We start from the raw sequence: 22,667 nt of genomic DNA on the forward strand, positions 1-22,667 counted from the left end.
AGATGGAGATGACAGTCTGGTTCATCAATCAACCAAAACATAAATAGGATGAGAAAGTGTTACCTTCCTCTCTAGCCAGCACAACTCTTCTAAGTGTCCAGGTACCATCTTTGGAGTGTTATAAGTGGCCTAGGCTATTGAAAATTATGTTGTATTCAAAGGCATTCATATGTAGACTGACTCAGATCATAGCCAGGCCAACACAACAGCTGGCTATGGCTCATGAAGGACTCTGAGTTACTGAGTCTTCTGCTTATTACATAGCAATTGGTAGGGCCATGAATAGCAGACAGACCAAGACTCACAAGCAGAGCTGCCAGGTGCTGTCAAATGATGGTACTGCTTTAAGTCGTAACTGGGCCTTAATGTCTGGATGCTCTTTCCACTCTTTTGTAGTCACTCTAGGTCAAATTCCCATCCCAGAATCTACCAATTCCTCTATATTCTCATATCCTGAACTCATTTTTTTTTTTTTTTTTTTGTTCAAAGGATTCAACAAATTTCTGTAACTCTTGTGCTAAAGAAAATTAATTCTCTTGGTCATATATTATTCCATTTTATATGTTCTTCTCAATACAACTTAAAGAAAAAGTCAAACCCCAGGGGTGGAAGAAGTGGCAAAAAAAAAAGAGGAGGAATACTGAATTACCTCTTAATAACTGGGGCTTGAGAGAGAAATTTAGGATCCTAGTTTCCAGTCTCCTTTTTATACCCTGCATTTTTGTGACTATGAAAAATTTCCCTACTATTCAAATAAACAATTGCTTAATTAATAGTAACATTTCACTATTAAATTTGCAAACGTACTTATTTGAAAAATTACCTCTTCTATCACTTTCTATGGATCACATAAATTTAGTTCTAACTCCATGGCAGATCATTGAAAGTATTTCTTTGTTCTTTCGTGGAATATCTGGGCCCATATGAAAGAAAAATCTAGGCAGATTCTGATATTCACAGCTTTAGTTTCAAAATTTCCATACCTTCTTTTCTAATCCTGAAATCCTTTGTCATTGCCTACTCACATTGGCTTTAGGTTCTTGTTTCATTTGAGTGACTTCAGTGGCTTTCAAACTCCCAGTCTGTCTCTACTCTCTGGGTTTTCCACCCTTTCCTGTTCTGAAGGGGGATAAACTAGTCATGGCTGTCATTCATGGAGAGCCCCAATGTCTCCTCCAGCAGTGAGGACTTTTCAAAGCAGAAATCACTTCACAGAACAAAGACTTGGATGATTATGCATTCGTCCCAGTAATCTACTTTGCCCCCACCCCCAATTAATATATTTCACGTTGGCAGTACATAATTACTGCTGTTTAAATACCTTTTATATGTGGTCTTATTGGAGTAGTTAATTTTTGATACATCATGACAAGTGGCTTCATATTTATCCTCTTCAAATTTTAAAAGGGCCAACAAAGGTTATCTTCTCTTATCAGAAAAGAATAATGAACAATTTATCCAGCTTTATTCAGGTTGAGCATATGCTTTTATTGGTAGTAAATACTTATACATTTCTTCAAAGAAAGTATTACATAAAAATCTTGGGAAAAGTTTCACAGTGTGCTCCATGCCTGTGACATATTTTAGTTTTTACTACTATAAAAATAATATCGAATCAAACCAGGTCAGAAAACAAAAAAAGAAAAAAACAGTAAAAACCATATTTGTGTATATCACTCAGAAACATGAAAATATTTGATGCTTGTAAGAAGTCCAAATTCACTGGCATCTTTCTAAGATCTTTTCAAATCTGGTTCCAACTTCACTTGCCTCCCTTTCCTTTGATCCCAATCTATTCATGCATTTCATGTTGCCTTTCCTTCCAATGCCCATTACCTTTAATGTTCACCTATAAAATTACCTGCCCACTTGCCACAGGCTTACCTCCAGTGCCCTTTATCTCTAAGAAGCCCTGTTGATTTTATTCATTCTTGATTCTGGGAGGTCAGAAGCAATTAGAAAGTATATTCTATGCATTTATCTCCAAACAGCTTGTAAATTTACTTGAGGAAAGGACCTAGCACCTGAGCATTTCTTTTTTTTTTTAAAGAGAGAGAGAGAATTTTAATATTTATTTTTTAGTTTTTTCGGCGGACACAACATCTTTGTTTGTATATGGTGCTGAGGATCAAACCCGGGCAGCATGCATGCCAGGTGAGCGCGCTACCACTTGAGCCAAATCCCCAGCCCTCCAGAGCATTTCTTAATCCCCAGGTCCTAAGAGACTTCTTGCTGCACAGAAGGAAATGTTTGACTAAATGTTTGGATGAATGAAATACATAAGGGCAGAGTCTGTAGTGGATGAAAATGAGTAATTGACTATCTTGGTATAGATTTTAGTCTAGCAGTACAGACAAAAACTAGGCATGTAATTATTATAAAACAAGTTATTTAAGTCTTATTTCAGAGCCAAACAAAAGCCAAATATGTAATACTTTCTTTGAAGAAATGTATAAAATTATGTACTGCCAAATAAAAGACTCCTTCTCTTTTGATATATTGATTTTCTATTAACGACAGGGTATTTTGCCACATACGTGTTTAGTGGCCCAATTCTACTACAAGAAACATTAATCTTGGTTTCAAATACTAATTAATCAACTACTGATTGTAATCCTGGGATTTTTAGAGCCAATCTACTTTATTTTCCTTTTTAGAAACTAGTTAAAGGAAAATAAGTAAATCAACCTAGAATCACCTAACTGTATAATATAATAAAACATCATAAACTCATATTTCAAATGAGGGGACCCAGCAGTACAGCTAAATTGTTTCTGCTCATCAGTGGTTGTTATTCTGAGTCAGAGAGCACCACGAATTGAACATTCCTGCCAAGGTACCACCCTGGTATGTCCTCCCTGCTATAACCCTGATGTGTCACTTTGAAGTCTGCCAATAAGTTGGGAAGTTTCCTACCATGTTAAGAAGGGCACCTCACCAGGATTCTGAGCTGAAGTACTTTCCCTCCCTCCTTTTTTAAAAAAGAACCAGTTGCCTGTCTTTGGACCAGGTTTCTGGCACAGATGTGTTCAGGAAATAGGCTGGGAGGAACACCTATTTTATATTTTAAGTGAAAAAACATGCACATAAGAACATTACGTAATAACAAAAAACAAATGGTTGGCTAGTGGTGAAGTTCAAGCTCCACATCACTGTGACTTTGTTTTGGTCATAGAGGAAGCAATCATGAGTTTCCAAGCTGAAACAGCAACAACTAATTCAGACTGTTTAATTTTATAAACTTAAAATGAAACATGCCAATGTTAAAATTGAGGAAAAAACTAATTATGTTCTGTTCTTATTAACAAGTGAAAGAAATTAGTGGACAGCAGATTGGCAAAATAAGATCCACTGTCCTACCCATTTTTACCTCTGGATAGCATAGCCTTAAAACCCAATATAGAGCAGAAACTTAAAAATTATTGAATTAAATTAAGTTGCCCAAATGGGTAAGCCTTATGAATTAGCCCACGTCTCTGTCTTGGAGTACATTCCCCTGAGCAGAATAAAATCTTAAATAATCTTTATGATATCCTTAAAAAAAGAGAAAGAGAGAAAAGCAGTTCTAGACAACCCCACCTACCTCTAACTCCCCAGAGTGAAGGGGATGAGGAGTGGGTAAAAGCACTCTTTGATGCTACCTTAAAATTTATTTGAAATCTCATATTAAATTTTTAAAAATTTCATTTTGGGATTTTCTTATATATTTTCTAAACACCTTCCATGTGGGAGTACCTTTTTCTATCCTGTGGCTTTAAGACCCATGATCTTATTACCAAAGAATCTAGGCATTCACCGGGGCAGAGTTTTAAACTATCTTTACTTCTGCTTAAAAAATCCTTTGGATAGCTATCGAATTTAAAAAGTAAATTCTGGTTAATGTTATATGGGATTCTGATGTCTTCATGTATGCTAATATTATAGGCATATCTTTAAAATAATTCCATAATCTGAAGTAAATATTCTAAAGCTGAGGATTCCAGAAATAATAATAGGAGTTGATGGAGTTGTTTTAGCTAAACACTAAAATTCCCTTTCTGACGGCCAGCAGGTTGGTTCAGTTCCTAGAGGACCTCTCACATACAGCACCTGCCCTACATTTCCATTGTTCATTTAATACCAATACTTCTGGAAAGAATGATTCCTTTCCATTGAGCATTCATTTCAATCAGGTATGGTGCTAAATGCTTATAGCTAGCCTCATTTAATCCTCATGACAATCTTTAGAGAAGGTTACTATTTCCATCCCCATTTTTCATTTGAGAAAACTGAAGCTTAGAGAAACTAAATGACTTCCCATATCACCCAGCTAACACATTGTGGCTCCAGAGCTTCAACTCAAGCAGCATGACTCCAGAACCTTACTGACTCTAATAATCTATTTGGTATATTAGATGAAATCCAAGAATACTTTAGTGTTTTTCCTTTCAATATTTTTGGCTAATAATACTAGTTACTCTTACTCATAGACTGGTAATTTCCAAATTCTTAACCACTTATGTCTTCTATCTTTTAGTGTATTATTAATTTTCACTCTTGCTTCCAAACCCTGAAAGAAGTCTGATCAAATCAGGTCTCATTTAAAATAGAAAAGTATTAGTTTAGAGTTTAACATTTGTCATTTAGTGTACTTATACAATTACTAGTTGGTGACACTATGCAAGATTTTATCTTCTCTTAGTTTTCTTAATGTCTTTGTATCAGAATAAATAAATAGTTTGCTTGACATAGCTTTTATTTAAAGCTATTGTGGTTTGAAAATGAGTACTTATTCTAAATATAATTACACAGCAATAGCTATTTTTCACTCTCTACATTTGCAATGGTTTTACTTGATATCAATCAGCATTGTTGTAAAACTCATAGCACATTTGAAATTAATTTTAATACTATCACTGGTAGTAATAGTTGTGACCATGAAGTTTTTAAGTCCAAGGGAAATACAAATATTTAAACTGAAAGTATATCCTAACTCCCCACCCCAAGGGAAAAGTTCTAATAGATAATAGCCTTGATCATATTATAAGGATATTTTAACCCCATGTTATTTCTCTATGATATGTTAAAATATCACTTTTTGTTTTTTCGCTCATGTAATGCGTTACAATTTACTGGAATGCCACATAAGCACATGAATATACATTTACACACATATATAAACACATTTCTCTATATATGTGTATATACACACAAACACACATAGATATACTTTATTATGTATTTTTTGAAACCAAACCATTTCAGGAAATATTGTTGGAAATTATTTATTATGATGTTTCAGTACCCAAGCTATAATTGATACTTATTATTTTGCAAGGCCCCATGGATCATACTGAGAAGCAGAAGATATAACTGAGACTATAAACAGGGAGATGAAATATATACATATTTTTTCTGTGGAAAAATATGAGAACACTGAATGCAGGCCAGGGAATCCCAATAATGCATAATAGGAGTGAACTCTGACCCAATACAATACTATTTTTCTAGAGATTTATTTGTGTAAATTTAAAGCTAGAATTTTGAAAAAGTCATTATGAAATAAAAAATTAGGGAGAAATAGGGTTTCTAATGTACTTACTAAGTAATGAATTAGTTCAAATACAACAATTAGAAAAGGAATTCCTTGGCTAACAGTCATGGTGCTGAGATTTGACAGTCTTCAGACTCTCTGCTCACCCTATTTTTGACCTTCATTAAATTTTGTTAATATTTGTCTTCTTCATTTTCTACTTGCTGCACTCCTCTAACAGTATATCCAATCACCCCTGCAGGCTTACCCACACCCCTACAGGCTTTTGTTACTTGCATTGTGTTCTAGGCAATGAGCCCTCCTTTGGGTGGCACTCTTGTCCTGCCTAGACCTACCCTGATAGAGACATTCAAATACTTGAACTGATTCCCTCCAACACCTCTACACACAAGTCCACTCATCCATTCTTTTGTCACCTTTGAATTCTCAAAACCACTAAGGCACACTGCTTTTAAAACAGCAAGTATTTGTTGAAACCAACATGTGAATGTGGCTCTTGACTCAAGGAGGTTATTCAATCCACCGTGCAAGGGAAGCTTGTAAACTCCTAGGCAAGTCTTTTGGCCCCACTCTCCCAGGAAGACTGACAGGAACAGGACTTAAAGCACACTTACTCATTAAAGTCTGTAGCAAGAAAAACAAAACAGTACATGAGTTTTTTTTATTAGATTCAATTCCCAGTGTACAAACATCCCAATTCAGCTTAAACAAAATAGCCCACACACATTCCATTTCTAAGGAAACTGCTTTCCTCCCTTTCTTTCCCTCCCTCTACCTTCTTGCCCGCATCTTTCTCCACCCCCCGCCCCAACTAACCTCCCAATCTTATTATCTTTCCAAAGAAAATCTTATCTACAACCACCCTTTAACAAGGAGTCATGTAAAGGAAGCAAACTCTCCACAAAGAAAAGCAAAGCCCTCAGTGGAGCATATCGGGTAGTTGGGACTTCAAAGCAAAGTTCAAGCGTCTGCAGGCAAGGAGAGTGGGTATCAGATCTGCTCATTTTCACAGACAGTGAAATGATGATGACCCCTTCTGCGCAATCGGACCCCGGAAAGCAGCCTCTTCTGCGCAATCGGACCCCGGAAAGCAGCCTCCCTTTAAGGCTAGAAGAGCCCGGACACTTTGAAAGTGCCCTTCCTGCCCAGACGCGGGAGAAGTAAAGAGTGTGAAGGCGGAGCCACAGGACTGGCGACACCCTCTAAAGGTCCAGTCCTTGCCCGCCTTCCTACCACCTTAGGGATTTGGCACAGAGAGCGAGATCCCCTTCTCAATGAAAGAGATGTCCCTTTAAGGTTTGCTTTGCAGCCTGTGGACTTTAGCCTAAACACCGACCCGCGAAGCTGGCTTTATTTGTCCATGTCTCGGACAGAGCCTGGGACGCTGCCAGTGAGATTTCAGAGACCCAAGAGCGCGAAGGGGCGGGCGATGTGGCAATCCGTCTGGATGGGAAAAACGTGGAGCTGACCTAGAGGCATTCGACGAAAACACAGGAAATCACTCCTCTGCCGCGCTTGGACGCTGCGGCCGCCTGGGGCCACCGAGTGAGACCCGAGAAGACCGTCGAAGTGGCCAGAAGAGCGCGGCGCCGGAGTCCAGTCCTGCCAGGTCTTGCCCTCTGAACCAGCTCATCCCGGAGCACTGCGAGCACTGCAGCCACTCCAGCCATGGCCCTCCTGCGCCATGACAGCCGAGGGGTCGCTGTCGCCTGCTGCTGGCTCCTCACCGGTGAGCAACTCTGCTTTCCTCTGAGCATCTCCTGCGCGCGGGTCTTGGGGCTTGGAGCCAGGAGGGAGGTCCACAGGGCTGTGGGCCAAAGAGCAGGAGGGAGCGCCTGTCTACTTTCAGGCACTACAGGTAACCTGGCCAGGTTAGCCTATAGGAGTTTCTGCATTTTGGTTCATATAAAAATTAGTTCGGGTGTAACTTCAGGCCCTTTCAGCTCCATGACTAATGGTAAGGCAGTGCTTTAAACTTTAAGTAGAATTGCCTTTTCAAATTAAAGTTGTTTTACAATCTTCACTGTATTTTAGGATTTTGTTGAATGGTTTTGGGGGGATGACTAGAAGGTGCCTGATTTTTATGCAAAATTCCTATCTTCAGGTTGTTCAGCAATGAACAGTATTGCATTTTCTTGCTGTGTAGTATTTAAGATTTTTCTGCTACAAAACAAAAAAACAAGAGAGTATTCAAGGCAAAACTGTTTCCTGTCCCTAAATGAAGTTTCTATGTCAGCAACCGAGAGGAGGAACATTTTGAAACTGAGGAGTAATGAACATTTATTTTGTAAATATCACAGCACAAGTTATTTTTAAGATGCAAAATATAGTATTATTACATAATATGAATTTTAAGGAGGGGATTTAAAATAACACTAGAATGCAAAGTTATATCCAATTTAGGTTGATCACAGCATTTTCTAAGGAATTTCAAATGATTAAACCATGGTCAAAACTTTTAAACCAGTTTCTGGTTGAGGAGGGAAAGTTGAAATGGTGTCAGGAGGAAGGCAGATAGGTGGAAGTGTATTGGTATCAGCTTTAGGGAAGAAAAATCACCAAATAATGGCTTAACAAATGGTTGGCTTTAGCATATCACTGGCATTCACTGGTTCTGTGTTTTTGTAACTGGCATACTTGTTAGTACTGGTAATTTAGCACTTAACATTACAAAGAGGGACAAGTTAGACAGTTAAGCCCTGTCTCAGAAGGCCAGGTATTGCTAATGTTTTGCGAAGATCATTCAGAAATGTATTATTAGCAAGCAGAACTTTTTCCATAGTGAGGTGGTGTAGAGAGTTAATACTGAGTTACTGGCTTTTCATCCAAATATTCTCCACTAATCAGGAAATGCTCCTAATCCAAACAGTGGTAGCTTCTGAACAGCATTACAGCTGGGAAGGGAGTTGATTTACCAGCTACCGCCACTACCCTCTACACATATTTGACCTACGATTCTTCTTCATCCCCATTTTTGAAGATTGTTTCCATTTTGTTGTTGTTGTTGAAAATCTGAAGCTTACTATTCAAGTTGTTTTTCATTTTACCAAATAAGTAATTACTAATACAGAAAGGATCCAATCAAGTTTGCATCTCCTCTAAAAAGAATGAAACTTTTAAAAAGGGGGAAAGGTTAACGATTTACAGTGTCATATATATGGTGGTATAATATGTCTTGATGAATCCTTGGAAGGGACTTAACAGAAATAATGCAAGATATTTCTGAATTATAATACTTAGCTCTTCTGTGTATAAATATTTAAATTAGAATTTCAATAGCTATTGATTCAGCAGACACTTCATATATACTGTGTTTATGACCATTTCACAACATTAAGGATCAGAGGTTTGAATTTTTCCTTTCTTTTGCTGGCCTCTCCACTAGTCATCATATTCTAATAACAGCTCTTCCTTATCAATTGTTCATACTTGGAAACTTCCAATCAATTCAGAGTATACACTTAATCTGCAGTTGTACTGCCACACCCACCCATGTACACTACTGTAAAGCTTATCTTTCTTGTTTGCTTTTTGAAACCAAACTCTAATCCACCCTCCTAATATATTGTTTTCATTATATCTGAGTTTTTAGTCAGAAATCTATGGTGGTTCCTGGTTACCGTAGATAAAATCCAAAATTCTCAACTGCCAAAATCCAGCATCCTATCTCCTACTGCCCCCATATCAGTTTCCTCTTGGTATTGTAACAAGGTGTCAGATTTTCCAATCTAAAACACTTACTATAATTCTATAGGTCTTAAGTCTTCCTGGGCTAAAATCAAGAAGTTACCAGGGTACTGATTCTAGAGGTTCTAGGAGAAGCTAGGGGAGAATCAGTTCCCTTGCTTCTTTCAGATTCTAGAGTCCACCTGCTTCCCTTGACTCTTGGTCCCTTTGTTGTTCTTCAAAGCAAATAAGGTAACATCTCCAAACCTTTCCCTCTGGCTCTGTTTTATTGTCACTTTTCTTTCTCTGATGATGACACTATTGCCTCCCTAGAGATCCCTGTATGCACACTGAGCATACCAGAATAATTCCCCATCTCAAAATCCTTAATTTAATCACATCTTCCAAAGCCCTTTTGCCATTCACAAGTTTCTGGAATTAGGGCATGGTCATTTCTAGAAGACCAGTATTATTCCGCCTACCATGACTCTTAAATAAAAGTGCCTATCATATCTAGTCACAATTCCTTACTTTCTCCATAATCCTGTTTATTTGCCACTATAGATATGCTCTTCTAGTTTTAAGCATGTAATAAAGAACTCCACCCTTCCTTCCCACTAGTCCCTGCCATCTAAACAAACTCCAGAGTTCAAAGCTGAGCACACATCACAAGTACAAACTGCCACCATCCCAATAAACTTCCCAGTGCATTTAGAATTTCTTGAATTAGCTTCTTTCAATATTTAATTATTTGTCAATATCAAAATTCTCACTTATGCCCAATAGTCTTTATTGTTATTTTATACAAAGTCTCAGCATCAACTAATAGCACATACAGAGAATTTAACTGAAGAAATTTTCATAGAGACAGTTTAGAGAGACTGTAAAGAAACAAGAACCAAAAAATGATGATGGAACAACAGTGTGGAGAAAACACCTAAAGGAACAGTGGGAAGAAAAACCATGATTATTCCTAGACCCAAGGAGCTTGACTCTGAACTCTTAGCTAGAGGAAGGTCACTGGACCAAAACAATGGCTACAGGTAGAAGAGTGCAGCTAATGACAAAATTGAAGCCCAGCAAGAAAGTGGATAGGGGAAATAAGTACTTCCCTTCCCCACTACCCTGTAACATCTTGCCCAGTCCTTACACTGGCCATATCCAAGTGGTTGGATTCAGCTTTCCAGAGGACAAGATCAAGACAGAAAATAACAGAGAGTACCTAGTACAGTTTAATGCTAAGCTGTATATGTGCAAGGCCCAGTGCCAACAACTTCATTTGTATTATTTTAATCTAAAAAAAAGTGCAAAGATTTGGAACTATTATCCTTATTGGAGAGATGAGGATATCAAAGTACTGAGATTAATTTTATTGGTCCAAAGTTGAGCAAAAGTAAATGACAAATTTAACTCAATTCAGATCCCTGACCTCAAATTCATTTTCGGAAATATGCTATACAGTCTGCCTAATGTAAGTCTACTCCCCTCTTGATTATCCTCTGTGAAATTCAAATATAATCATCTAAAAAAATTTTAATAAGGTTCTAGTTAATAATGCAAGTGTTATTTTCATGATTTTTTGGTGTACAGTGAAATTAGATGATGATCCACCCTACACCAAGTATAACACAAATAAGAATGTTTATTAACATAAACACATAGAATTACCCTAAGTGAGTTATGTATGTCTCCATACTCTATAAACATTTAGGGTCTTTTTCTGAGACCTTTTGCACAGGCAGGATTCCATGTTTGAAATGAACTCCAGTGAGGAGATGGCTGAATATGGAGAGGAAATCACTTACCCAAACCAAAGAAATTGTCTCCAGGGTCAGACAATGTGATATTAGGAGTTAGGAGTCACCAAAGATGCTGAAAACTTCCTTGGTCATTATGATGTCTGTAAAGGTAGCAATGAATTTGAAGGATTTTTGTTTGTTGTTTAGTAAATAAGCAATGAGAGTAATAAATCTATCTGCTATACTAGTTTACCTATGTTTCTTCTGTGTGTCATGATTCAAGATTCTAATGCATGATTTGTGGGGACACAGTTCCAGATCAAAAAGTTGACTTCTGGCCGGGAGTTGGGGGGTTACTGGGACTTGAACCCAGGGGCCCTGTAACAAACACTGAGCTACATATTCAGTCCTTTATTTTTTAATTTTTTGAGAGAGTCTTGCTAAGTTGCTGCAAACTTGAATTCATCCTGCCTCACCCTCCCAAACTGCTGGGATTACAGGCATGTGCCATCTTGCCCAACTTGATCCTACTTCTTTAGACAGATGATCCTCTGCCTTTGTTCCTCCACCTCAATCCTAAAAACATCCTACTGAGATTTACATCTTGATAAATTTTTATGTCCCTTAAAATAACTGCAGTAGAATAAAATAGCTCATGTTAAAAACAGAAAATTATAAGAGACTAAATACTATTATTACCTGTACTGTTATTTTGTTGTTTGAAACACAAAATGGTGTACTTGAATTTGCATTAAGCTAATTGTATTCACTCTCCAAGCAAGTACAGTAAAGCATCAAGAGTTGAAAATTAGATGAATATATTCCTTTTCTCAAGATTTTTAAACTTCTTTCAGCTCCTCTGTTATCTATCTCCCTGAAATTTCCTCCAAGCCATTGCATAAGTAGTTATTCCAACTGTTGCTGATCCTTAATTCTCCACATAAATGTCATTCCTAAGAAACTTCCTGGAGTATAATGAAACCCTTTCCCCAGGGACAGGTGTGCCATACTTCCTTTGCTTTTATAATATACCACAATATTTAAATATCTAATTGTCAGTTTTCCAAGCCTGCTTTATGCTCTGTTGAAAGCAGGGTCTTTGCTTATTACCCTTAGAATCTAGGAATCACAAGTACCTTTTATTGAATGAATTATGAAATAACAGACAAACTTATGAAGTACTTAAGGAATTAGATTGCCCCCTTTAATTATATCTTTACCCATGTTTATATTTACTTGAATTGGAAATACCATCAATTGAAAAATGCACCAATATTTTATGCACCACTAAGATAAGCACTATCAATCCAATATATAATTAATAGATTGCCAGATGCATCCTAGTTTCAGAGATATTGAAATGTGGGGAAAAACACATCTGAAAATTACAATCCATAATATAAAGTATATCTACATGGAAATTTCTTCTTACACTTGAAAACTACACCTTAAGATTTCAAAGAGGCTAATATATGACACCCTTTCTGTAAACACTGTTCCTGTCCTCTTAGTTCTCTTCCAGAGTCAAGTTTGTATCTGACTCAGGGAATAATTTCTCCTCTGCTACCAGCAGCCTCACAAGTTCCCATAAACAAAGCTTCCTCTGAATATCTACCTTTAGAAGGGAGCTTTAGGAGAAAGATGATAATAAGAAGTAAAGAATGTTCCAGCTGTACAGAATCAATGACTCTAGCTTTAGAAAACTCTTCACCTTTTGTCATGGTGCTTCACTAGGGTTTGCATTGTGTAAGGGCCTAATTTTAATCTAATCTTTTCTGACTTAAAAGGGTAATTAAAAAGTTAACCAAATTTTAACGGGGAAATTCAAATGCACACAATGATTGATGTTAGGAATTCACTGTAAGTCCCAAAACTATAATACTGTTTTATCTGAACAGCAGATCTCTGTAAATAAACAAGAGAAAAATCTGAAATAACAAAAAATCATTGTAATTAAAATATCAACAAGAGTGAAGACATATGCTTTTGCATATGAAATATATGAGTTGCTTAAATGAATGCAAATTTTAAAATCACATTAGAATATCAAATGGTTATAGTAGCTTACATATTTTATTATAAATCATGTACTGTTACTACAGGTTAAATGTACTTTCAAAATTTCATTAACTAGACTTTTAATTTGCTGTATACTAAAGTCTGAAAATACGTGGATATTAATCAGTCTTTTAAACTGTTTGTATTATGTTTTATTTTAATAGTTTTTGCAAAATGATCATATAATGCATAGGAATACATAGAAATAGACACACACACTTTTTCATAGTATTTTATTTGATAGTTTTGTATTGTTTTGTCACAATTGCAAGTAAGCATTTTCAATCATAGGAAATTTAGATAGTAAATGAATACAAATTCCTTAAAAAAAAAAGGGAATAGTAAATGAGTACAAGTTCCTTAAAAAAAAAAAAGGGAAACTTTCCCTTTTCCCTCTTCCCTTTTGCCTAAATTAGCTGAATAATCCTCACATACACCTATCTAGTTTTGCTTGAGGAAGTCACATGGGAGACTTTGTAACATCTGAGGTTTGTACATTTTCTCTAAAGAAACAATTCCATTTAACACTAGATATTCATAATCTGAGTTTTGAGTACTTATAAATTCTGTAAAGATAACTTTCCAAATCATGTATATCAAAACTAATTACCATTACAAATTATTTTAAAATATATCAAGACTTTTTCCTTATTAAGATGCATATAAATCACCATTTTCTTATGCAAGCATAGATATCTCAAAAACTAAGTTTACAGAAACTTACTCTTCTTTTAAAATTCTTAGTAACATTATAAAACAGAATATACTTTCTTAATTTTAAGATCAAGTGATAGACAATTTAAAAGTTGTGAATTGAAGGAAAACTAGTAACCACTCATTCTTTCATATAATATATACGATTATCATTGTGGTAGGTCCTAGGAACACAAAGACAAATTAAAGGAAGTTTCTGCCCTTAAGAGACTCAGTCTGGAAGAAGCAATATGGGAGGGGCTCCCAAGGTGCTTTATGAAGAGGAATGAAGAGTTCAGGTTTGTGTTGCAGGAAAGTAAGCCTAGCCAAAAACAAAAACAAAAACAGAACAAAAGCAAACAAGATGGAGACAAAAAAAATTTATACAGTACCTACTATGACACTGTGCTGAGCACAAGGTGTTCAAACAAGATTTCAGTTCTCCAGGAACCCGTAATTCCTGCCATTCTCATAAAAAAAAAAAAAAAAAAAAAAAACATTTCTGACATATTATTATAATAGGAAGGACTGTATTCCAATTCACCAATTAGATGCATGAACAATTTCACACAGAAGGGTGAACCTAAGGTTTAGAAAGGAGGTGCTAAAATAAAGAAATGCACACAAAAGATTATCCATTAGGAAATTACCAAATCACTTATGCTTCCAAGGCTGAATAACTATGATCATATTAAAATGAATCCTCACCCTTGGCTTGTCAGATTTCTAACTTCAATCTAGGTATTCTTAGAGATTTATCATAGTACCTTACCTGTTTATAGAGCTCTTCAATTTACAAAGTATTGAAATATCATTAAAACCACATACTAATCGTCAAATGGGAGAAGCAGAACAAATTACCTCATTTACAATATAGAGAAAAGCTTGGGTTTATGGAGGTTATGAAATTTAACTCAGGTCTGCAGATTGTTGGTATACATAGTTTAACTTGGAATCAGTCTTCTATCACTAAAATGGACCTTATAAAGATTCAAAGTCAAAAGATAGCATGAAAATTGAAAAAAACATGTTAGGTGAGATTATAGGTAGTATTTAATTTTTTTACATGTTGCAGCATAATTTTTACAGTTACAATGATTTTAATTATTGAATCCAATTCCCTAGTAAAGGAAATTGAGTTTTAGAGGCTGAGTACTGCCAAAAGTTACAATAAAAACAACTGAAGGGTAAGAACCACAATTATCTTGACTTCTACCCCACTTCTCCTCCAGTGTCTCAAAAACAAAAACAAAACAAACTTTTGGAGATACCCACTCTGACTTTTTTTGTCTTCTGGAATGATTAATATAAACAAGTCATTACAGGAAAAACAGATATAATTAAAGTTACTGATATAAAGGTTTTATTCTCAAAAAGGCAATAAGACTATAATTTTAAGCAACAGAGCTTGTCTTTTTAGCATAATTTTGCTTATTTTGTAAAAAAATGAAAATAAATGAATTTTTAACCATAGGAGTTTTAAAATTACCATTATTAAGTGAACTAAAGTAGATAACAATATGAGTGCCTTAAAAGGTGTTTGAAAATAATATTAATATAGTTGCCAAACTTTACATTCTATCCACCTAGTTTATTATGCAGGTATGAGTACCTACTACATGCAGAGAACTTTTCAGGGAATAGTGGAGTAATACAATGATGAAACCATCCAGAGCCCAATAAGAAAGACAAGATATGCGTTCAAATTGCTATGATGCACAGTTTAAAGTTGATTTTAACTGACCTTATAGATACATAGGATTTATGGAAACAGGAAAGAAAAGAAGTTCTATTTATGCAGAACAGATGAATGAGATAGCAAAGTACAAAGTTCCTAGGATGTATAGGGAACAAAGTTACTGTCAAGGTGTGCTCTTAAGAGCCCCCTAAGGATATAAATGGGAAATAAAGCTTTTTGAGGCCAGAGTATTGATCCTTGAAACTTCAGGAATTTGGGACTTAATTAGGAACTAGAATCCAAAATATCTCAAAATAAAAGTGTAACAATGACCAGTCTAGTTATATTAAGCCATAACACAAAACCTTAGAGAGAACATCTGTTCATTCAACAATAAGCTCAAGTTACGTTTTTTAAAAAAATAAAAAGTTCTAAGCTGTTGCAGACACCCCAGATCAAATAGTAATTCCATGAAAAATGCTGTGTATGCAGTCACTGCGGCATATTGATATTTAAAAAGATAGTCCAAAACCTTATATCTTTAAAAAAAGCCATGAAATTAAGATTTCATGTGTTTTATATAGGTTTTAAATGTAGAAATATTTGTATACTTTTATAGAATATAAAATATAATATCCTATAAAATATATTTGTTAAAGATTATCATGATGATGTAATCTAGGCAAAGGAAAACTATGTGGAAAAGAAAAGTATAATTTTAAGAAGTAATAAAAGCAGGGCTGGGGATGTGGCTCAAGCGGTAGCGCGCTCGCCTGGCATGCGTGTGGCCTGGGTTCCATCCTCAGCACCACATACAAAACAAAGATATTGTGTCCACTGAAAACTAAAAAATAAATATTAAAATTCTCTCTCTCTCTCTCTCTAAAAAAAAAATAAATAAAAGCAGAGGAAGATCTAGAGCCTTTCAAACTTTCTAGCTAGACTCCCACACTGTGGGCCTTTATATATAGAGTCCAGCAGGCCAGATTTTGAATACTAGTTTTGTGATCGTGAACACATGTCTCAACTTCCCCATGATTTATTTTCTTCTATAAATTTAAAAGGACAAATATTTACCTTACAGGCAAGGATTAGAAAGAGCATAGGAAAGCACTTGGTGAATATTCAATGACAGCTCTTCAATAAAAACCTATTCTGTACCTACCATTGTGATTCTGTGGTTTTTAATCCTTGGCAAAGTAAGGTGCTAGATGAAGTATACTCCCATTGGTGATCAAGGAGCATTTCAAAGCCCACAGCTCAAATTTATCCTCCCCGCATAAACATATTCCCATAAGCACATATGTATACTTTCACTTTAAGGAGTTAGGAATTCTAAGTTAATGAGATCCTTTTAAATGGTAAAATGTCCTTTGGAAAGGCAATCCACCTTCATGCTTTGGTGTGACCAGTTCCTTATTTAGTGAAAAATTACTGGGTTCTCTTGGGATTGGAGGAAGAAGGCAATGTGCATTAGGAACTTTAGAATGATAGGAAGAAAGATAGGGTGAAGGGAAAATACAGTTGGGAAGAAACCACCACACAAATAATGGATCTACCTTGTATGAGAGTCTTGGTAAGGGACCCTTTTCTCCCCTGAATGTCTCTGAGGAAGATAAATGACACTTGAGTTAAAATTATCAACGTTTGTACCAAAACCAGATTCTTTCTTTTTATCTCTGTCTCACCAACAGTGAGCTTCACCTTAAAATACATAACACAAACGACAGGAAAGATCGTGAGAAAATGTGTGCAGCACTTTTCTGCTCTCCATCTTAATTCTCAAGAAAACTGTGGTGAATTTTTTCCTACTTGTTGGTCTTCTTCAGAGTCAATCCCGCTCCCACTCTCCAACTTTAAAAGTGGCAGTCTTAATGATTTTCTTAACATCGATTCTGTAGCTATTCATTCTGTGTCAGTCATAAGCAGTAGATTAGTTTATCTCCAAATCCCATATCCTCTGCCTTTAGCCTAGCTTTGGCAGTGAAGCTGGCGTGCTAAACTACTGCTACCAACCCCCACCCTAAACATTTCAGACTGCTGACTGCCAACTTTGGATTCTGGGATTCCCAGGACGTCAGGTCAAGCCACTGAGAAGTCCACCCAGGGGTAAATTCCACACATAGTTTCTTCTCGCTCTCTCTGGGATCAGTGCTTTAACATCTGGGTTAATTAGATCGTGCAGACTCGGGTAACTAAGCGCAGAAAACAGCTGGGCACGTTGCTCAAAACCCAGACGCAATCGTTTAGAAATCGCTTCTGGAAATACCGGCTCTAATAGGCGTGTCACGTCTGAATGCGGACAAGGATTGAGCAAAACCGAGCATAATTTGGAACTTTGGGGGCCAAGTCCGCAACTTTTGAGACCTCCTTTTACTGTCAGATCCAAGTTTTGAAACTGGATGTACGCCAAGTGAGGACCGCTGAGCGTGACAAACGCGCCCAGCTAAAAATATATATTTGCACTCACGTATTCAATTCTTCACAACAGGAATGAAAGGGAAAACTTAGCATGTCCAAGTTCAGCGTTAAAACAAAAGTACCGCCACTAAAGATTCCGTGCCCCTTCTGAAGAAAGTTAATGCCAAGGAGCACCAACCGCTCAGTACGCCTGCGCAGGCCAACCGCGGCCCCGCCTCTCCGTTGAGGACGTAAAACGTGCGCCGGGCGGTGGGAGGCGGGACGCGGGCTGCGCATGCGCCCTCGTTGCGTCAGCCACTTGCTCGGAGCTGACGGCTGCAGCCTCGAGAGGTTCGTGTTCACTGCTGTGTCTCCTGGGCGCGTTCGTCGGGCCGCGCGGGGAGACTAAAACCGGAAGGGCTAGAGTAAGTGCCCCCTCGGCTGCATGAGTCAGAGCTACAGTATTTCCTTCCCTCCGGGCAAGTGACCATAGAAACTGGACCCCGCCCCCTTCCGGGCCTAGACTCCCTTTCCCCCTACCCCTTGCCCCTTTCCCTTTGGGGACCCCCCCAGTTCTTCTTGTTCTGTTACTGAGCTTCAACTAAGGTCATGAAGCTGGTGAGGAAGGACATTGAGAAGGACAATGCGGGTCAGGTGACCCTGGTCCCCGAGGAGCCTGAGGACATGTGGCACACTTACAATCTAGTGCAGGTGGGCGACAGCCTTCGCGCCTCCACCATCCGTAAGGTACAGACCGAGTCCTCCACAGGCAGCGTAGGAAGCAACCGGGTCCGTACAACGCTCACTCTCTGCGTGGAGGCCATTGACTTTGACTCTCAAGCTTGCCAGCTGCGGGTCAAAGGGACCAATATCCAAGAGAATGAGTATGTCAAGATGGGGGCTTACCACACCATCGAGCTGGAGCCCAACCGCCAGTTCACCCTGGCCAAGAAACAGTGGGATAGTGTGGTTCTGGAGCGCATTGAACAGGCCTGTGACCCGGCCTGGAGTGCTGATGTGGCAGCGGTGGTCATGCAGGAAGGTCTCGCCCATATCTGCTTAGTCACTCCCAGCATGACCCTCACTCGGGCCAAGGTGGAGGTGAACATCCCTAGGAAAAGGAAAGGCAACTGCTCCCAGCATGACCGGGCCTTGGAGCGGTTCTATGAACAGGTGGTTCAGGCCATCCAGCGCCACATAAACTTCGATGTTGTAAAGTGTGTCCTGGTGGCCAGCCCAGGATTTGTGCGGGAACAGTTCTGCGACTACATGTTTCAGCAAGCAGTGAAGACTGACAACAAAGTTCTCCTAGAAAACCGGTCCAAATTCCTTCAGGTAAAATGTTTTTACTCAGAGATAGTTAAGAATGGGCAGAGGGATTGGTATAAACTGCTCCTAAAGTTTTAGAACTGGGAAAAGTAAAAGAGGAGAAACTCTACTTAGCTGGGATTGTAAATGAAGTAATGAAAAGAGAACTGCTCAATATCTAGCATATTTAAATAATAAACTTTGCTGAAGTCCACACACACACACACACACACACACATACACATATGTATCCTTGTTAATTCTTTAGACTTTAGGTAAACATGGACTGCTTAGTGGATGCTTTCAGAGATTCTTTTGTCTTTTATAATTGTGATTCTAGGTACATGCCTCCTCTGGACACAAGTACTCCCTGAAAGAGGCCCTTTGTGACCCTACTGTAGCTAGCCGCCTTTCAGACACTAAAGCTGCTGGGGAAGTTAAAGCCTTGGATGACTTCTATAAAATGTTACAACATGAACCTGACCGAGCCTTCTATGGACTCAAGCAGGTGGAGAAGGCTAACGAAGCCATGGCTGTTGACACATTGCTCATCAGCGATGAGCTCTTCAGACACCAGGATGTAGCTACACGTAGCCGGTATGTAAGGCTGGTGGACAGTGTAAAAGAAAATGCGGGCACTGTTAGGATATTCTCTAGTCTTCATGTATCTGGGGAACAGCTCAGCCAATTGACTGGAGTAGCCGCCATTCTTCGCTTTCCTGTTCCTGAACTTTCTGACCAAGAGGATGATTCCAGTTCTGAAGAAGATTAATGATTGAAATTTATAGTTGAGACAACCTTTTGTCTCACTTCATTAATATGTATATTTTTTTCAGCATCCTTTGAGAGAAAGCTGCAAGATGGGCACTTTTGGGTTCATACTGGAATTTCTCATGTATTTGATCACACTAGATATTTTATAGTTCTCAGAACATGTATTCAAACTAAACAATAAACTTAAATGAAATAAATTCCATGTTTTATATTTATTAATTAGGATAATTTTACTTGTACTTGGAAAAAAATTTTGTATATCTAATAGGAATACTTATTTTGGGCATAGATCATAAAATATCATATTGCATACTTTGAGTTAGTTTTCCTTTTGAAAAAAAAGCTATATTCTCTCATTATCCTGAGTTTTTATTGTTCATTTTAATTTTGCCTGGTATTCTTGCTTTGCATTTAATGATTCCTTTTTTACCCACTTCCCGCACATACTCCCATTTTTTTTAGACTTACATGCATTTCCTCTTTTAATTGATAACCAATTAGTAAACTTTGAAGACAAGTTTAACATGCTATTTTTCTTCAGAGATTTGTTAAATTAATCATGTTAGAAAAAACTCTTGTGCTTTTTCATTGTTAGACTAAATCATACTTGCTTTAGAGGAATACTTAATCAGTCATTTTCAGATCATGGAGTTAATAGTTAATCTCTTTGGAGACTCTTTTTTTAAAATAAGACTAAGATAAGTGCCTTGGTTGCAAACTAGTGGCAAACCTGAAAGTAGTCTCCAATTTAGATTTCAGGTGTTCACATTGAAACACTGCCACACTACTTTTTATTTGTTTATTTACTTTTTTTGGCTTATCAAAGTTACACTTAATTCTGTCTTTAATTTGTGGAATTAGTCTGTTTTCATAATCTTACTGGACTATTTTAGGTCTTAAAAAGCATATTCAGAAAGTTTGATTAAGTCATACCATTAGTGTGTGGTGGTTATACTCCAGTATTCCTTACTGTAATTAGGGGATTTCTGCAAGTACTTCAGCAGTTAAGATATCCTTTTTATTGAGTGGTTTGCTGCTGTTGTTGTTGCTATTTTGTTTTCAGTGCTAGGAATCAATCCCAGGTATACTCTACTACTAAGCTACATCCTAATTTTTATTTTGAGACAAAATCTCACTAATTTTGTCCAGAGTGGACTTTTAACTTGTGATTTTCCTACCTGAGCTTCCCAAGTAGATGGGAATACAGGTGTGCCACTGTACCTAGCATTTATTAAGTATTATTGATATGCATTTCTAAGAGTTATAGAGGGAGCTTTAGGAATGGAATTACATCTTGATCTTTATAAACCTCAACTTAGAAAAATAATTAGGAAAGGTCTTACAGTGATTTGTAACTCTTGAATCAATGATTCCTACCTCAAGAAGTGATACTAAGTAAACTTTTGCTTGTCTTTTCTGTGTCTGTGGTGCTTTCTCATCACATAACAGGTTTGGGGATTATTTTTGATAAAACTTCCTAACTGGTCTGAACCTTTTCATGTAATGTTTGTTGGGAACTGACATTTCCATATATTTTAAAATCAGATGTTTGTATTTATATATATCTACCTCCTAATCTAAAAAGAATTCATTGCCAATATTTCATTATAATTCTATAAATATTTAGTTTTAATGTATAAAGGTATTTTATTAAATAAGGAATATAGAAAGGAAACCACTAAGATCATTAAAATGAGAATCTGATTGGTAATGAATCATAATCAGTAAAAATTTTAAAATTTGGAAGCAGCTTACTATGAAAATCTATGCAGTACTGAGATGAAATCTAATAAATCTAGGCAATACATTTTAGGCCATATGTTCTCAAATGTTAGCTACAATTTGAGAGCTCTTAAAATTCTCCTTGCCCAGCTGGGCATGGTGGTGTACACCTGTAATCCCAGAGGCTCTGGAAGCTGAGGTAGAAGGTTTGCAAGTTCAAAGACAGCCTCAGTAACTTAGTGAGGTCCTAAGCAATTTAGTGAGACCCTGTCTTTAAAATATTAAAAAAAAAAAGGCTGGGGATGTTGCTCAGTGGTTAAGCATTCCTGGGTTTAATCCCTGGTACCAAGAAAATGAAAATAAAAGGATTGGGGAAGTGGCTCAGTGGTTAATCGTCCTTGGTACCAAAAAAACAAAACAAACAACAAATAAAACCACCAGACTTCACCCCAGTCTAATTAAGTAACTTTTCACCCCCCAGAATGCTGAGGTTTGTATTTTAGTTTGCTTTACAGTTAACTCAGATGATTTCTATAGGCATCAAAAGTGTGAACCACTGAAAGGCTGGGATTGTGGCTCAGTGGTAGAGAACTTGTCTAGCATATGTCAAGCACTGAGTTCAATCCTCAGCACCACATGAAAGAAATAAACAAAGGCATCATGTCCATCTACAACTAAAATACACACACACACACACACACACACACACACCACTGATTCAAAACTTAGTATTTAAAAACGAAGTCCATGGACAAACAGCATCTATGAGAATTAAACTAGAATCCAGAATTCTAGTCTAGACTTCCAACTTAGAATATACTTGTACCAACATCTCCAGGTGATTGCTGTACATAATAAATATACATAATAAATATAGAGACAATACTTGAGTATCCAGCGGTAGGAAATCTCTGGCTGAGGTCACCAGCCATAGACAAAAACAAATTTCATTTTTAAGGTCTTTCAAAACAGATAGCTATCCATACTCAAGGATCCAACCCCTAAATATAAGCATATTGTTATGTACATGAAGTATTGATTTAAAACTTAAATTTGTGTGTGTGTTGGGGGTGTTAATCAGAGATTCAACCCAAGG

General features: G+C 37.1%; 2 protein-coding genes across 2 annotated transcripts in view; both read left to right on the plus strand.

Annotated features, from left to right (window-relative positions):
• The first annotated feature begins 7,122 nt into the window (after positions 1–7,122).
• Positions 7,123–22,667, plus strand: part of Itga1 (integrin subunit alpha 1) — a 160,552-nt gene continuing 145,007 nt past the window's right edge. Inside the window, exon 1 of the mRNA XM_046456353.2 lies at positions 7,123–7,262. Coding sequence (XP_046312309.1) covers positions 7,202–7,262 — 61 coding nt within the window. The 5' untranslated portion in view covers positions 7,123–7,201. The remainder of the gene's footprint in view (positions 7,263–22,667) is intronic.
• Pelo (pelota mRNA surveillance and ribosome rescue factor) lies at positions 18,081–20,046 on the plus strand. The gene is made up of 2 exons (XM_046456354.2): positions 18,081–19,102; positions 19,416–20,046. Exons 1-2 carry the CDS (start codon positions 18,377–18,379, stop codon positions 19,845–19,847), a joined length of 1,158 nt encoding a protein of 385 aa, XP_046312310.1. The 5' UTR covers positions 18,081–18,376; the 3' UTR covers positions 19,848–20,046.

The sequence above is a fragment of the Marmota monax genome, unplaced genomic scaffold, assembly GCF_021218885.2.
Source record: "Marmota monax isolate L192 unplaced genomic scaffold, Marmota_monax_Labrador192_F-V1.1 WCK01_AAM20220418_F8-fsc00037, whole genome shotgun sequence".
Taxonomy (NCBI): Eukaryota; Metazoa; Chordata; class Mammalia; order Rodentia; family Sciuridae; genus Marmota; species Marmota monax.